The sequence below is a fragment of the Carassius auratus genome, chromosome 31, assembly GCF_003368295.1.
Source record: "Carassius auratus strain Wakin chromosome 31, ASM336829v1, whole genome shotgun sequence".
NCBI lineage: Eukaryota > Metazoa > Chordata > Actinopteri > Cypriniformes > Cyprinidae > Carassius > Carassius auratus.
Window position 1 is genome coordinate 13,275,895 of NC_039273.1, and position 19,176 is coordinate 13,295,070.

The 19,176-nt window shown below is 39.5% G+C and overlaps 1 protein-coding gene across 16 annotated transcripts in view; it reads right to left on the reverse strand.

Moving 5' to 3' along the window:
- The window catches only part of LOC113050581 (disks large homolog 1-like), a 111,314-nt gene that overhangs the window by 47,004 nt on the left and 45,134 nt on the right, over positions 1-19,176 (reverse strand). For 7 of the 16 annotated variants that reach the window (XR_003276781.1, XR_003276780.1, XM_026213698.1 and 4 more), the window contains exon 5: positions 12,944-13,051. The exons of 7 other annotated variants lie outside the window; for them this stretch is intronic. Coding sequence is in view for 7 of the 9 variants with exons in the window: in XM_026213698.1 (XP_026069483.1) it covers positions 12,944-13,051 (108 nt within the window). In the remaining 2 variants the exon portion in view is untranslated. Of the gene's footprint in view, positions 1-797; positions 2,457-12,943; positions 13,052-19,176 lie in introns of those variants that run through there. 2 more of the 16 variants (XM_026213707.1, XM_026213708.1) reach the window with 2 other exon arrangements.

Consider the following 19,176-nt stretch of genomic DNA (forward strand, 5'->3'; position numbering starts at 1 on the left):
CTCAGGTCACTTATGGCCAGGAAGAAAATGCAGAACCGCTTTGACTTAACCGATTCATATGATTAGATTCAAGAGGACTATCATTCACCAACTGAGTGTTTTCTCTACCTATGGGAAGCAGATACTTCAACTGTCCAGTATGATTATGTTTTATAACTCTCAATTAAATAGGCCTTCACTGAATAGCTCTGTCGCTTCCATCACAATAAACAAAAATAATTCACAGACCACATGAGTAGCTTCTTAGCTTCACTTTCTTACAAGCAAAGTGAGTAGCCAGTCAACTGGGCGAGTCATTTTTCATTCCTAACAATGTTAATAATGTAACATTACACCAAAGTGTAGGACACACTAAGCAAATAAATACCAGTCATATTATTAAGACGCGTTGATTAATGTACAGTAGATGTGTCACTCCAGACATGAAAATCTTTTTACTGAATGCATAAAATACTGGCACTCGATTTTAGAGAAAAAGCTAGTAGACATACCAAAGCTACATTTCCCATCAATATCCCTTTTGATCATGGTAATACTGTACGTTACAACAAGTTATTGTCTCAGCAAACAGTGAAAGGACAAACTAAGCAAATAAATGGCACATTTAACTGCAAAAATGAGGAGGTGCTGAAAGACGTAGTTGTCTCACACTCCAGTCAGGAACCCCAACAAAACCAAACCCTAAATGGCTCAAATATGCATTCTTGAGAGTTCAACTAGTTTACAGTGAGGTTTCCCCACACTTGGCTCAAGTACATGTGCATCCCATGCAGCAGGTGTGCTGTGGGAAGAGTTACCTGGCTCGCTCCTGCCGTGATGCAGTCGCTGAAGGCACCACGTCGCGTGAAGAAGGCCAGCAGCTGCTGCCAGCGAGAGGAAGACGAAGGTAGTTCTTCACTGGAGCTCCGCTTGGCCCACTGCCTCTGTTTGGACCCTGGGGCGGCATGTCCGGATGCGGCGTTGGCCCGACCGCCTCGCGGGTACAGCGTGTTGTTCCCAAAGATGTAGTTCATCACAGCCCTTGGGGCCAGGACAAAGCCGCAACAGCTGTCAAGCGCCGAGGCAGTTCGGAAAGTGGAAGCGTGGCAGAAGAGGGAGGGCGCACCTGGATAAGGTTACAGCATCCTCTCACAGATCCGACAGTGGAGTAATGTAAACATGAAGCTCAAAATCCATTCGACACAACCTTCCTGTCCTCACCAGCTGGGAGATCAAGTGTGCAGCAGTCTCATGCTGGAAGGTGGAGTGGGCAGCAAGGAGGGAGGAGGTGATCGAGCTGCCCACAAGCGGTGCACGCTACTCTGGGCTGTGACTCCAGCTCCAGACGAGCTGAGACCTGAGAGAGGATCAATGAAGGACCAGGGAGCTCTCTGTGCATGGGGGAGAACCTAAGAGCCTGAAGAAGTAGGAAATGGGTTCAATTAACTGGCAAGTATTGCAGTCTAAAGCCCACAGTTCTCCAGGGATTCTTCTTCTAAATGGACTAGGACAACAAGATTGTCCAAGAGCAGGTATCAATCACATCACTTTCTTAAAAGCAAAAGAAAGCCTTCCACTGTGCATTAAATATAGATGCTGGCATTCACGGTGGTACCCTGATGAAAAAGAAACGATTGGTGTTGTTGCAGTCCTTTTCTTCTTAGGCATGGCCACACTCGGAGGACTCCAGTTTTCTGGCTGATCATTAGAGCCAGCCGAGCCACAAAAACTATTTCAGAAAAAGCTATTGATTTTTCCCTCCTCCTTGCACTTTAGGCTAAAAGCTTCATTGTCGGAAAAGATACGATTACCTAATGATTATAAAACTTTGTGCTAACAAACATACTCACGGCTCCGAATGGGAGAGAGAGTCATAGATCCAATGAGATCCAGAGGTAAAGGTAAATCCAGGAAGCATGCATGCACTACGCATTCAGAAGAAGATGATGATTCCATGCTGTCTAGATGCTCCTTCTGACACAGATCGGCTTCCACGCGCTGCAGTCTCTTTCCACACACATATGATTCAGTGAGGGGGAGACAAAAGGCTGTGCCTTCACAGAAAAAAAAAAAGAGAAAGCACTTGCAAAAATAACCTCGTCTTTGTTAATAAGACTAGAATTCCTCCAGATTTCCACCACAGCAGCGCTGCGCCGTCAAACCTACTGACGCGGCTCTGTGCTGGAGAAAACTATCCGAGGTGTGCCACAGGTGTCAAATGAGGTAACAGACATTGTCACAGCTTGTGCCTCTATTCCCCCAGGACCAAAACCATGGCAACAGCTTCCACATCAAATAAAGCAAGCAACCCCACAGAGCCCAAGCCCTGCCTTCTCCTCAACGTTAATAGCTGATATTCACAGGGCTTTAATAGAAATTAAAGAACAACATTCAATGGGCCTATTACAGCACAGCATCTGATCGGAGATACTGGCAACCATCTTCAGTAATCCTGGCAATTTTCAAATTAGCTCAAGGAGGATAGATAAACAAATAAACAAACAAACAAAACAATGACGTCCTTCTGTGGTTAAGGGAAATAATGGCACTAAAGACACTGTACTGCATTTTATTAAAAATATTTTCTTATGAAACATTTACCATATATATGATAAAAGGGGCACAAACTAAATTGAAATGTATTATATTTTAAATGTATATTAAAAAAATGCACACATACACACACACATATTAATCTTACAGCTCTATTTGAAACTTTTTGAATCACTGCCTTGAGACAATGCCTCAGGACATGCTTTCCAGCATTCTCATTTATATTTGTCCTTCTAAATGCTGAAGTGTATCAATAATTCATCAGCAATTAAATAAAAACACTAGGCATTTATCTTTCATGAGCGTTACTGTGGACCCCTCACCATGGCTTACCGACTTAACAGCCACCTCCAAAATCCAGACCCCCAACGTCATTGGCAGCTTAAGACTCTACTGTTTAACCCACACAGTGTCAAATGACTCGACAAGACATTGAGCTTTATGGTGCTGTATATTCAGAACAATGATACTAGACTCTTTTCTGATCAAGTGTCCTAAATCAACCACTGGACTTGATAATTACACATACGTTTAAAAGTTTATCCAAACCTTACTATAATATGGATCACTTTAGACATGTAGTTCTCAACTGGTGGGTCACCACCATAAAATTGGGCCACCGGAGTGAAGAAAAAAAAAATGCTGAATGGAAATAATAAAATGCAGCTAAACCTATAATTCACTAGCTACAGTAGTACATAGCTATTGAGAATAAAAAAAAATGCATCTCATCAAGGTCTAGTTTACTATTTTAGAGAAAATTCATCCATTCAGCTTGTAGTAGGAGACAAATTAAGATTCCAACTTGGACACGCGCTCATTCTCCCAAAGAATTAATAAAACTACAACAACTTCAACCAAGACTACTCTATTTTCCGCACTATAAGGCACACCGGATTATAAGGCTCACCTTCAATGAATGGCCTATTTTAGACCTTTTTTCATATATAGGGTGCCCCGGATTATAAGGCGCATAGAATAGAAGATACTGCAGTCAAACGTTTGACTCGGTTTGCATTATGCATCCACTAGATGGAACTGTGCTAAAGGGAATGTCAACATTTTGACAGAGCACCTTGATACATATATAAAGCGCTCCGTCGTTTTTTGCGAAAAATTAAAGGCTTTTAAGTGCGCCTTATAGTGCGGAAAATACGGTACATGAAATCCAATTTAATAATAAATAAACATTGTTTTGTATGATTCAATTATTGGCTACCAAGGGCATTAAAAGTTGTGAGATACAGTACTGTACAAAAGTCGTAGGCCATTAGTATTTACACCAACAAAAAATGCCAGTTATTTCTATGTCTTGCTGTTTCCAGACAATCCTTTTGCCATTCATTAGAATAATCTAATAAAAAATTTAATTGCACAGTACTGTACATCCACAATCAGTGTATGTTATGTTACATTGTTTATGTAATTTAGTAAAATTACTATTATATAAAAATAAATAAATAAATATTATATATATATATATATATATATATATATATATATTAAAATTAAAAATTGCTTATTCAATGCGTTATCTTACCTTAGTACTGTACTTTCACTTTTTTATGTTTAAACTATTTTAGTATTAGATTGAATCATCTGATGTAAATTCTTTGTCCTGAAGCAAAACTGCTCGAGGCATTGTTGCGCCGCTGATGAAGCACTGTAGAACTGCAAATCATATTTGAAAGAAAAGGCAAGCTCTTTGTCACATTGATAGACACGGGACTGATACTGGACTTCTGTGACTGCCACAGCAAAACCTCAATGTTTCAACATAACATGTACAGTTCAGACTATGACATGTAAGATAGAGGCATATTCATTTAATTACTGCACACCTCATATATTTCCCTACAGAGCAAAATACTACAAGGCAAGCAGTAATGTGGGTTCTGCAGACTGTATGCCACATAAGAATAGAGAATAGTAAAAAAGGAAACCGTTGCAAATGCATAAACATCTATGTTTCACAGGCACATTACTGATGTCAACCGCTATTTTGTTATCACGATCGGCTTCTTTTGATCATGTGTAATTTAGATTATTGTTATTAATAATGGTAAGATGTATGTGCTGCTTGTCTGTGTAAACATCACTGCAATATCAGAGCATCCCTGGGATGTTGCCAGTTACTAAGATGCTTGTGGTTGCGATATTGCTTGAAAGCTCAATAAAGCTCACACCCAAATCTATGTGCTTTTCTGGACACCAGATAATGTACATTTAATTGTCCACCTGCCAAAAGCAATTCAACTGCTTAGAATATTAATGAATAAAGATTAATATTAATTTGTTTCTATTATCAAACAAAGGCAGGGGTACAGCACTGGGGACCATTGGAGACCACAAGTAAAAATGCTTCTGTTTCGTATTTATTTTCTAACCCCAAATTGATTCAGACTTTATTATACAACTACAAGAGCTGAAATGAAAAATGATTGTTAATATCAGTATTGATTAGTATTTGTCATGTTTCTCTCTTTTGCTTTAAATGACAGCAGCACTTGAACTCACGGAAAAGTTAAACCTGATGATCATGTCATTTTATTCATAAAAATTTTTTTCCTATTAAATATACATTTTTATTTTATTTTTTTTTATTAGAAGGTATAAAATTACATTTTTTTTAGCTATTTATTAGCTACTTTTGGATCTCACTGTATATTGCATTCAAACAAACTGCATAACTTAAAGTGATATCTAAATTAATTTACATTTAAAGGCAACTACTTTAATCATAGAAACAAAGCTCTGTACTTTTGATAATAATGTGGTTTGATATATATAGTTATTAAATGGATCTAATGTAAAATACCTTGGGCAGGATTCTTACAGAAACTGTTTTCTACGATTACAGACTTTCACAAATACAAAAATGTTCTCTCACAAACAGACACGTTTGTTGAAATACTTTGACTCATTTTAAAGGGCCTCTCCATTCTAATAAGCAGCTGTCTCTTTTGTTTACCACCTCACAGTCTCCGAGCCATTCCCTCTTTTTTTTTTTTTTTTTTCAACTACCAGCATTATGGGCAATCAATCGATAGCACAATGCAAGGACAAAAGCCTTCAGAGCGTCTCCTGCCTCTTCTTCAGGCTCTCTGTCTCAAGGCCTAATTCATTTCAGCAGCAAACACGCAAAGAGATGAGCAGTTATTTCAGAGTGTCAAGCACTTCGGGGTAAAAAAAAAAGGCATGTTGTGATACTTTACATGTGAATGTGCATATCTTCTGTCGGCAGAGACTGCATGATTGTTCTACTATCATCTTTGCAGTAAATTTTTCTTTCATGCTTACAGAGACACATTTACATAAAAGATATAAAAATGCAGAATCACTAAGAGTGCAGCATACCTAATGATAAGAAAGACACATGGGGAAGGGGAAAAAAACAAGAAAACCTTTAGTTAATCTTTTATTCACACTGCTTCTGACAAAAATGATTCCTTTTTAAAGTTTTTTAATAAAATGAATATTTTTTTACTAATATTACTTGTTAAGAGACCCTAGAATAAAGTGTTACCAATTTTTATCTTGCTAATAGAGTAAGCAATGACTATCTCAGCATAAAAAAAGTCATGTTTGTTCAATTAGTCTTAAAAACACAACCTACAATATCTGCAAGGTACAATAATCAGAAAAAAAAATACTATTGACGTAATTGAAAGTAATAAAAATAACACTTTTACGTTATCTTGCAACTGTTGCATTCCACTGAGAAAATTCACGTTCACTTCACCCAAGAGATTTTTACATTTGCCCGAGAAACGTTTGTAATGGAAATAATACGAGGTTGGAGGAAAAACTATATTGCGAGCAAAAGTTTCTCAGAAGGAGGCAACATTTTTGCATTTGAACACAAATGTTACACAACATAAATGTTTTGCTTACGAACGCAGAACATTTTTTGCTACCAAGTACAAATTACACTCACAAAACGTAATACTTCTGCACAAGAATGCAAAAGCAGTGAACAGAGATCCCTTACCCCCATCTCATTTTTTTTTTAACGACAAACAAACATATGCTGCAGTAACTTAAAAACTGGGTAATCCGTGTGTTCTTCAGAATGAAAACACAAAGAAAATGCTGCTTCTACCAAAGGCAAAAATATAAACTATAAACTTATACACATTTATAAAACCAAGTATGTGTACCTCTGCATTTAAAAAGAAAAGATGACGTTACTGCAAAGGCAATATTTCCCCCCTCTTGTCGGTCCTGTGAATTACATGCACAGCTCAAAGTCATTCTGTCTGGAGCGAACATGATCTGTGGGCATGCAATTCACAACCCTGTTTCACATATATAATACTAACTATTACCCACCCGCAACTGCAGCTGCAATCTCTTGGTCCTCCTAATGCTTCTGATCAGACGTCGTCCCATCTTTTTGGCGTACCAAATAGAGGCCAGCATGTCACATGAGTCCTGAGGTGAAAGCCAGCACAGCGTGGCAGCCAGGGTTTGACAGACCGCCGGATAGGGCAAAGTACTCCTCAGCTCTGATCCAAACTCCCCACCCACCCACAGAAGCTGCGTCAAGGTGATCCCATGATGCAGTGCACACAGAATAGGATCGTGATAAAGGGGGCTAGAGAGCCTGACAGAAAGCTTCACGGGTGACCACATGGACTTGCATGCTGGTCGTAAGAAGACAGCTGGTGCTATAGGACTCTGAACTGTGGTCGGTTAGATTCCCAAAGAATGACATGGCTCATTTTTCAGTAAAGCGGTCTCTCTCCCCCTCCTCTTTGCTCTCAGCTAGACTAACGGAGGCTTTCAGGCAGGGAGAACACGGTTCAGAGCAGACCTGTGACTGGAACGCAACACTGTCCAAAGCAGAGACAGCAACATGTCTGGCACAACTGGGTGCAGTAATTATTCAGGTAGCCAAATATTGTCAAACGTTACTCATTAACAACTCTAGAAAGCTATATATTAGTATTTCCATTCATTCCAGGTTGTTCTGCTGAAGCAGAAATGTGCATACTTTATATTGCAATCTTGGCTCAATGGGCCTCACTTTTCAAGCCAATCACTAGAGCTGTAAATGTCATGTGACTAATCACTCCGAAGATGGAGCAAAATGACATCGCTAATCACATTGCCAGTCACTATCCCACTATCCAAACTGTTTTAGTTACCATTGATATGAGACCATCATATAAAGATAAAATATCAGTCTTTTTTCTTTCTTTTTTTTAAAGAAATAATTATTTGAATTCAGCAAGGATTCATCAAATTGATCAAAAACACTAGTACTAATTATTCAGCAAAATAAAGAATGTTATAAAGTTTTGGATCAACATAAGGGTGAGTAAATGCTGACACAATTTTCATTTTTGGTTGAATTGCGGTAAATAAAGTGCCCTTTTAAGTGAGGAGGCACTAAAATCCACAAGGTCTGAGATAAAATCTCTAAACAATCTTTAGTCCAAAAGGAACATTTACTAAAAACAAACAGCAAAAGACAGCCTGCTCCAAAATCCTCATAGCTATGACATCACAACCATTTTGAAATTAACCAAACAGCCTCACTTTAAGATCAATGATGCAGATTCAGTTTTCAGCAGCTAACATTATAAGTGAACCTTGGTGAAAGAATTAAAAGCTGTAAAAAACAATAATTTGATGACTCAAGAAAAATCAAGTGGCTTCTGAGCCTATTGGCAGCCATTTGGTCTCCTTGTCAACAGTTGTTACGCATCACTTTATTTGGTAACACATGGGATTTGAAGTCTTCACGCTCATGGTACACTTAGTGCCCCACCACAGATCCACTTGTCCCCACAGAGGCTACAGGCTAAAACAAATTACTGATTGTACCTGACTCAGAAAAGCACCTTATTTGAATTCAAGGCAGAGATGCCTCCACCTCCAGCTCCCATTACTTTATACAGCTGGACAAAACTAATGCACTTACTGCCCTGCAGCTTCAGCCACATTACTGTATTACTCTCCACTGCTGATGACAAGCACTAACGACAAGAACACAGTACAAAGATGGAAAATCTCAGGAACAGAGAATATGAAAACAAAAACTCACCCTCATGCCTTGCCAAAAAAACACTTATGCTGTAATACTTTTTCATTGGAACACAAAAGAAGAAATGTTTTCTAAATCTTTATGCAGCCTTTGGGTATACAATAATAGGGTCAGTGAAGTGAGAAGGAAAATTCCTTTTTGGGTGGCCTAATCCTTTAAAAATAAATTAAATAAGAAACAGAAAAACTACATTTGCCTCATTTATTAGTTCATTTTCAGGAAATATATTGGTTTATGAACATGCATACAATGGGTACCAAAATTCAAGATTCAACTCCTGAAAAGGATTCTGAAATAAAAAAATAATAATAACTGTATTTTACAATTTATAATGTCATTGATTCATATGAAAAAATATATATAATATTTATAGTGCAAGGAAGATCCTTAGAAAGAACTTTGATTTCAAACTCTGAACTGAATTTATTTTAAAGGGGGGGTGAAATGCTCGTTTTCACTCAATATCCTGTTTATCTTGAGTACCTATAGAGTAGTACTGCATCTTCATAACTCCAAAAAGTCTTTATTTTTATTATATTTATAAGAGAAAGATAGTCTGTACCGATTTTTCCCGGAAAAACACGAGCGCCTAGAGGCGTGACGTGTGGGCGGAGCTAAAGAATCACGAGCGCCAGTAGGCTTTTGAGTTGAGCGCATGTGGAAGCAGTGACACAGATCCAGAGGCTGAAATTTAACAAGAGCAGCATTAGCAAAGGCGGTATGCTATGTGGTATGTGCTGAAACCGTATATATTTGCTTAGCGGTTTTGGAAAATGACTAAGTTCCACTTTATGTCGTCTTTTTTTTTTTTTTTTTTTTTAAGCTGTACATGTGGAAAGTGCAGTTTGATGACAACATCGCATGTTGTTTACTTGATGTGCTTACGCGCCGATAGCTAAGTTAACAACACAGAGATATTTGAAGCAGTTTTACTCACCGCATGTGGTTTCAACACACAATCGTGACCCTTTTCCGTTTGGACTGCATTATCCTTAAGAAATAAACGATGTGCAATCCGAAATACAGGGAAAAAAAAAAAACACTTGCACAACTCCGTTGATGCTCTGTAAAAATAAACTCCATCCACTGGTCCCTTAATGCTGTTTCTCTTTTGGTAATCTGTGCAGGGTTGTCTTGCCCTGGCAACCAAAAACACACTTCTTTTGTGACTTTTCGCGACGCTCTCGCTCTGATCAGGCTGTGCTCAGCCTCTTAGTGCTCTGCTATACTGGAGTGCGCGCTCTTCCGGCAGAAGAGCGTGCACTTAGGACCCATATAAGGAAATTCCGCTCCATCTAACGTCACACAGAGCCATACTCGAAAAAAACTTTCCGAAACTTGTGACAAACCGGAAGATTTTTTTTTGGAACAAAAATACTCCTTCAAACGTACAACTTAATTTTTGAAACTTTGTCCATGTTTAGCATGGGAATCCAACTCTTTAACAGTGTAAAAAACTCAGTATGCATGAAATAGCATTTCACCCCCCCTTTAACTAAAAAAAGACAACTAAACAGTCAGTGATAAAATGAGAACACGCTTCGGGCACCAGCCAAGACCTATCACAGGGGTGTGACCGCACGCTTTGGGCACCGGCCAAGACTGTTCACGGCGGTGTGACCGCACGCTTCGGGCACCGGCCAAGACCGATCACGCCGTTGTGACTGCACGCTTCGGGCACCAGCCAAGACTGTTCACAGGGGTGTGACCGCACGCTTCGGGCACAGCCAAGACCGATCACAGGGGTGTGACCGCACGCTTCGGGCACACTTCGGGCCAAGACCGATCACAATGTTGTGACTGCACGCTTCGGGCACCGGCCAAGACCTATCACAGGGGTGTGACCGCACACTTCGAGCACCGGCCAAGACCGATCACGCCGTTGTGACCGCACACTTCGGGCACCGGCCAAGACCGATCACAGCGGTGTGACCGCACACTTCGGGGACCGGCCAAGACCGATCACAGCGGTGTAACTGCATGCTTCGGGCACCAGACAATACCGATCACGGCGTTGTGACCTTAACACTTCAGGGACCGGCCAAGACCGATCACGCCGTTGTGACCGCACGCTTCGGGCACCGGCCCAGACCGATCACAGGGGTGTGACCGCACACTTTGGGCACCGGGCAAGACCGATCACGGCGGTGTGACCGCACACTTCAGGCACCGGCCCAGACCGATCACAGGGGTGTGACCGCACACTTTGGGCACCGGGCAAGACCGATCACGGCAGTGTGACCGCACACTTCAGGCACCGGCCCAGACCGATCACAGGGGTGTGACCGCACACTTTGGGCACCGGGCAAGACCGATCACGGCAGTGTGACCGCACACTTCAGGCACCAGGCAAGACCGATCACAGGGGTGTGACAGCACACTTCGGGGACCGGCCAAGACCGATCACGGCGGTGTGACCGCACACTTCGGGCACCGGCCAAGACCGATCACGGTGTTGTGACCGCATGCTTCGGGCACAGCCAAGACCTATCACAGGGGTGTGACCGCACACTTCGGGGACAGGTCAAGACCGATCACGGCGGTGTGACCGCACACTTCGGGGACCGGCCAAGACCGATCACGGCGGTGTGACCGCACACTTCGGGGACCGGCTAAGACCTATCACAGGGGTGTGACCGCACACTTCGGGCACCGGCCAAGACCGATCACGGCGGTGTGACCGCACACTTCGGGGACCGGCCAAGACCGATCACAGCGGTGTAACTGCATGCTTCGGGCACCGGCCAAGACCGATCACGGTGTTGTGACCGCATGCTTCGGGCACAGCCAAGACCTATCACAGGGGTGTGACCACACACTTCGGGGACAGGTCAAGACCGATCACGGCGGTGTGACCGCACACTTCGGGGACCGGCCAAGACCGATCACGGGGGTGTGACCGCACACTTCGGGGACCGGCCAAGACCGATCACGGCGGTGTGACCGCACACTTCGGGGACCGGCCAAGACCTATCACAGGGGTATGACCGCACACTTCGGCACCGGCCCAGACCGATCACAGGGGTGTGAACGCATGCTTTGGGCACCGGGCAAGACCGATCACAGGGGTGTGACCGCACACTTTGGGCACCGGGCAAGACTGATCACGGCAGTGTGACCGCACACTTCAGGCACCGGGCAAGATCGATCACAGGGGTGAGACCGCACACTTCGGGGACCGGCCAAAACTGATCACAGCGATGTAACCGCAGACTTCGGGGACCGGCCAAGAACGATCACGGCGGTGTGACATTCTGTTCAATGAACAGGAAACAACTCTCTGAATGCGCCAACAGAGTCACACTTCATTTGTTGAAAATAAAACAAATGCATATACACAGAAGAAAATCTAGCAAGGCTTTCTACAAAAACAAAAAACAACAACAACAACAACAACAACAACAACAACAAAAAACTGACAGTATATTTGAACAGCTTCATGCAGGCTTATATGAGAAAAACAAAGATTTAAAAACTAGCTTAAACATGCACTAATACAGAACGTGATTTCATTAATCAAATGTTAACTACATCTACTAAGCTTTACGTCAGGTTTGGACTCACAAGGCTGGTTTGACCATTTCACCCTAAAGAGACAAAATGCTTTGACCTACTGATGAGCATGGTTTGTTAGAGTAGCTGTGCAACAAGGGATGCCTTAAAGGGATATTTAACCAAAAATGCTAATTCTGTCATCATTTATTCACCCTCAAGTTGCTCCAAACCTGTTGGAGTTTCTTTCTTGTGCTGAACACAAAACAAGGTTTTTTTTTTTTTTTTTTTTTGTAACCAAACAGTTGACGGTAGCCACTGACTTCCAAATATTGTTATTTTTTGATACTATGGAAGTCAATGGCTACCGTCAACTTTCTTTGAAATATCTTCTTTTGTATTCAACAGAAGAAAGAAACTTGTTCACGTTTGGGAAAACTTGAGGTTGAGTAAATGATGACAGAATTTGTATTTCTACTATCCCTTTCATAGCTATTCAGCTATTGGTTAACACGACTTGTTTCAGAGGTAGAACACATTATTACATTTTGGTTACAAATTCTAAAAGACACTCTTTCTTTCAAATAATACATAAAATTAAGAATTTAAATAGGGATATTTGTGTCTTCAAACTTACTGTATAAAAATATGAACATATAATTAAAAAATATATAGTCCAAACTACAGCTTATTTACATACACGCCATCTAACACTGTAGCATCCCTGCCACCTAGTGCTTACATAGCAAACTACAACACAGTTTTCTCTAAATTATAAGCTTGTGCCATCTGTTATATAATTTTGGCATAGAGAGCAGTGGTTGGTGAATCAAACACACATATAAAAATGTAATCACGCTGGGTTACCTGCATCAATGTGTCACTTTGCGAGTATAGTGTGGCAAAGGCAGGGGCTGGGACCTCCTCACCTCCTAACGTAGACAGCCCGTCAAAAACACACTCCAGAGACTCTACCTGAAGAGGGGCAGGCAGCTCAGGTGATAAACAGGTGTAGCAAACACAGTCCGATAAAAACACACACACAATTATATGAAACAATGTGCCCACAAGCAGAGAGTGAAGTATATGAAAGTGTGGTACCCTACATTGAAACCCATGCAGCTACTGACATAACACAACAACTTCACTAAGCAACAAACAGCTGGCAAATGCAAAAAACGAGTGAGGAATAGAAAAATGGGTGGTGTGAGGTGAGTTCAGTCTAATGACTGAACCCTAATCACCCATAATGATGATCGTTCATGATGCAGCACACATACAAAGCACTCTTCTAAAACCATGGATCATCATGATGAGCTGCACACACTCATAAAGAGCACACACTTGAAGTTGTGTGGCAGAAGACAGCAGGAAACTGATGTCATTTCCATAGCATGGAGTCATTCTGAGAATGCTTGTGTGTCATACGAGATGGTAAAAGCATGAAATAGGTGTTCTCTACAGTAAATGCTTGATATGAATCAATGAGAATAACTGGAATCTAATATGTCAACATCTAATTTGATTTAAAATGATGTAAATCCTGTATGTATTTGGATTAATCCGCATAGTTTCTCATAGGCAGATCCACATAGAATTGCACCCACTCAACTCCACAGAAAGTTCCACAAAGTTTCTACAGAACTGAAACCCACATAAAAAAGCTCGAGTGGAAACATAACTGGATCATGATCATAACTTTGATCATGTGACACTAATAATGGCAGCTTGCCATCCTAGGAATAAATAACATTTTAAAACATATTACAAAAAAAAAAGTTTTCTAATTCAATTGTAATAATGTTTCACAACACTACTTTTTTTCTGTTTTTTTTTTAAAGCCAGAAATTTTACACAACTTGCATTTAAAGGTCCTACAGAGACAACAGCACAGCTAAAATGTGACACTGCTTTGAATAATTTCACAAACTCTTCTGCTGAAATACATAATAAATGAAACCATTTTGATGCTATGTTATTGATTATGTTGCTAAGGGTGTTGCTTAGTGATACACAGAACCATTGGGTGAAGCGTTCACGGTATCGTGAAATAAAACACAGCTGCTGACCAAATAGAATTGAGGAATGGTACTAACAGTTTTATAAAAATAAATTAATTAATAAATAAACCTTGCTCCAAATACATCTGGCTGAGCATATTAAGCTTAGCCTGGATAGTATATTAACACTGAAAAATGGTATTTATCTTAAACTGCTAATGAGCCTTTCAATACAAACAACGGTCACAAGGTGGCGCAAGTCTACTGATCTTCACATCGGCAATCTGATTTAAAGGAAATAGTTTTAAATCGTAAATCACAATCAGAACGGTCATCGAACTATCCAAGTCTGTTTTGGCAACATGATTCATTTAAAAAAAAAAGAAAATACAACTAATTGCAAAGATGCGTGTTTGTAGCGCGATGCATGCATCTCAGAGCTCAGATTGTGAGGGAGAGTGCGTCAGCTGGGCCAGCAGCCAGAAAGCACCATCAGCCTAGAGCACATGGACTGATTTAGGAGGAATGCAGGCTCATAGTGATGACAGAGCGAGTGTGTTTTGTGTGTGTGCGGGGACAGAGAGCACTAGCTCGTGCTCTGCGCAGCTGAGGCTGATAGGAGGTGACAGGCAGGGCTTGTCAAGCGCTGCTCTGCCGGCATGCGGGGAGCTCCACTGATCTGAGCCCAGCACAGTATCTCAAGCATCAGCACTACTCAGTGTGCTAAGAACTATGGGTTTTAAAACTGCCACATTCACCAGGCGTTTAAAAACAATGAAGAATAACAGTAGTTTGGTGGTAGGGTTGGTCAAGATGTCAGCGAGTGAGAACACTAGGTCATTAATAGGTCTGCACTGTAGGAAATGCACAGAAAGCTCCATTAAAACAAATTTCAGTGTTTGTCATTCATAACACAGTGTCCTAACCAGACATGATGAGACAGGTGACAACGAAGCAATTTGTCTCTTTACACTGGATATAAACTGCACAACATCATTCACTGACAGGCCACCTACAGATACTTTATCTGTAATGTGGGTGACAAATAATATGTCCATTTTAAGATAAAATTGATCAGTTTTTTATTTATTTTTTATTTCTTCTAGTTACCCATTTCTATTTTCTTTTCACTATTTATATAAGCCTTCATGAGTTTATTTTAAATGATCCAGCGTTGTGGCAAATTAATTACTAAACTCATAAATAAAACATATATTATAAAGGTGTGTGTGTGTGTGTACGTATGTTTGTGTATATTATATATATATATATATACACACACACACACACGTTATTTACATTTATTCATTTAGCAGACGCTTTTATCCAAAGCGACTTACAGATGAGGACAGTGGAAGCAATCAAAAACAACAAAAAGAGCAATGATATATAAGTGCTATAACAAGTCTCAGTTAGGTTAACAGTTCATGTAGCATGGGATTTTAAATAATATAATAAATAAAAAGAAAACAGATAGAATAAAAAAAGAATAGAGCAAGCTAGTGTTAGAGGTCTTTATACACACACACACACACACACACACACACACACAATTGCATAATAAATGAAAAGAAAATATAATACAAAAAGATTAGAAACGTAGTTAGATTATTTATTTTTTTTAAGAATAAAATTAGAATAGTGAGTGTTTCTGATGTATTATCATTGGGTTGCTAATATAAGAGCACTGCTGTATTGGTTGAGAAATGATTTCACGGATGTCAATAGTACTGATTGGATGGCGCTAGAGAGGGCATCCATTGGATCTACCTCCCCGGCAGCTTTATTATGTTCCAAACTACCTTTAAAACAGCCTATCTCAGCCTTCACCAAGAATCCAGTTGTTATCCATTCAGTTAAAACATGGAATCAGTTTAGAAGGACCTTTAATCTCACTGATCTCTCACTTGATGCACTATTGATAAAGAATCATGTGTTTGTCCAATCAATTATGGATGAAGCTTTTAGTGTTTGTGCAGGAAATGGGATAGGTACATTATCTGACCTCTAGGAATAGTTTTGCCAGCTTTATACAATTGCAACAGAAGTATGGTCTCCATAAATTGCATTTCTTCAGGTATCTGCAGCTTAGAGGTTTCGTGGCCTCTAACTCTGACTGTTTTCCTTTGAGGCCTTCTGAATCTCTGCTTGAAACAATTTTAAAATGTAAAGTTAACATAAAACAAGTAATAGGCAGAATTTATACATTGCTCAATACGTATAACTTGAATAGTCTCGATTGCCTTAGAATTAAATGGGAAACAGACCTAAATGAAACGATTTCAGAAGAAACCTGGCAAAAAATTATACAGCGTATCTATTCTTCCTCTATATGCCTCAGACATGCTGTGGTTCAATTTAAAATAGTGCACCGTCTTCACTGGACCAAAGAGAGATTGTCTAGAATTAAAACGAGTATTGATCCTACGTGTGCTCGGTGCAGACAGGCTCCTGCTACACTATTACACATGTTTTGGTTGTGCCCTAAGCTGCATAATTTTTGGCAGTCCATCTTTGAGGCATTCTCTGAAATATGTGGAAGAACAATACAACCATCTCCTTTCATTGTTTGGTGTGGCTCCGGTAGATGACACCTTTTCTGGGCGCCACCTAAATATGATGGCCTTCTGCTCTTTGTTGGCTAGGAGGCTTATTCTTTTCAAATGGAAAGATGCTCTCCCCCCAACATATGGCCAATGGATTAGGGAGGTTATGAGTTATGTTCACTTAGAAAAAATTAGATACACTGTAAGAGGGTCCACTAGAAAATTCTATACAATCTGGCAGCCTTTTATCTCCTTTGAAGAAGGAACGGCAGCTATCAACATGTCTATGTAACCCAATTGTGTGTGCAATGCATATGTGTATGCATTTTTTTATTAATTTATTTATTTATTTATTTTTATTTATGGATGATGTCATTTTATTTTATTTAGATATTTTAATTATATATGTATGAATCTGCAGACTCATATCGGAGTATGTCTGGTTGCATGGTAATTTGTTGGGGTCCAGTACATGTGGTTTGGGGGCATTGGGGAGCTGTTTGGGTTGTTTGTATTTACAGGAACTAGACTTGACTATTTCATGTGAATATTGTTTATCTTTTGTTTGTTATCTTTGAAAATAAAAGAGACCTTGATCAAAAAAAAAAAAAAAAAAAAATAGTGAGTGTTAAAGTTAGAGGGTCAAATAAAATGAAAGAGATGTGATTTAAGCCGATTCTTGAAGATGGCTAAGGACTCAGCTGCTCGGATTGAGTTGGGGAGGTCATTCCACCATGAGGGAACATATACATACATACACACATACATACATACATACATACATACATACATATACATACATACATATATACATATATATATATATGCTCCTATCAACAGTTAAAAACGAGTTTTTGGACCAAATTAAATTTCAAAAAATTGTTTTGAAAATGGCCACAGATATAGAAACAAAATGATCAACAAAATATCATTGCTGGCCAAAATAAAATAAAAACGGTTATGGAGAGTTCTTATTGTGAATTGCTTTATTGCATCACATCTGGTTAGGTCACTGTAATGTTATGTGATATTATTTAAAGTCTTACCAATATGATTGTAGTTTTCCCAGAGCAGTTTAACAGTTTAATTTACCATACTTAAATTCATTCTGCTAAATTCTGTAAGCAATAGAGAAAATAAGAAACAATGTGCAGATTCTTTCTGTGTCGGTCTAATCATAACAGATTTCTAAAAAATAAAAAATAAAACCTAAACATAACCGGACCCTGAAAGGTTTCTCATTTGACCAGTAAACAGAATCATTCAACATGTGCTAACACATACTTTACTTTGAATCAGCTGGGAGTCTATTCTCACGTGCACTTCATGAGCACTATTCATCCATTATGCCTAAGTAGAAAGTTTGAAGCGTACAAGTAGAAATGTTCAAACCAATGCCTTAAGAGGTTCATTTTGTAGGAGGTAGACAGCGAGGCACTAGCATTTGGAACAGAGCTATTATTTTTCAAGGGTTGCTTGCTACTGACCTGTTTTCTCAGCAGTGGACATGATATATTACACACTACTCTATGTTGAACTTTATACAACAAAGCAGCTAGATTACAATAATTTGTTTTGAGCTCAAAGCTTCCAAACAGCACTACAGGTGAAAGTTACTCCATCTACCTGGCTGAAAAAAAGCCAACTAACCCAGCCAAAGCTGTTTTACTGGTCCTAAATGGTTTAAACTGGTCTAGCTGATCTTCCAACTTGGGCAAGCTAGTGTTCAGTTGATTTGGCTAGTCTGCAAAACGAATTTCTTTAATCTAAAACAGGAAAAAAAAAATATAATCAAATAAATAAAGAAACAAACAAACAAATAAATAAGCATTAAAAAATAGATGCTAAATGAATAATCTGCTGAAAAAAATTACACACAAACACAAACACACACACACACATATATATATATACACATACATACACACATATACATGCATATACATAAAATATTACATAGATGGATAGACGGATAGATGGATAATATTATCTAGCTGGTTAAATACAGATGGGCTGTAAAAAATCCAAAACAAAAAGCAAAAAACAATTTATTAATAAATATATATTTTTTTCTAGTTATTTCTAAGGTGGTTGCCAGCGTTGCCATAAACCATTTGAAACCAGCAAACAAAGATGAGGCTAGAAAAAACTTTTCTTACATTTCAGTGGCAGAAACTACTTCACATCCCTCAAAACACTGAACTGAAATATTCATCCAAGATACAATGTTCTATACATTTCAATAAATGCATCTGCTTTTTCGTACTAAAGTGTCACCAACAGAGCTGATTTTATTGATAAAATCACTAATCGATAATGAAAATAATCTACCACAAATTTAATTCTAGATCGTGTTTGTGAGCTCTGCACGGAAAACATCCGTCAGCACTCTCATCTGAAATAAACAGACTTCAGCTGATGATTAATTTGCTAATTGAATCTGAGTCTTCATTTAGTGTACATGAATGTAAATGATTTTGTGTTTATGTTTGTGCATGTGTAAACATGACACTGATGGAGATTCTATCACACACAACATTCAAGCATGTTTACA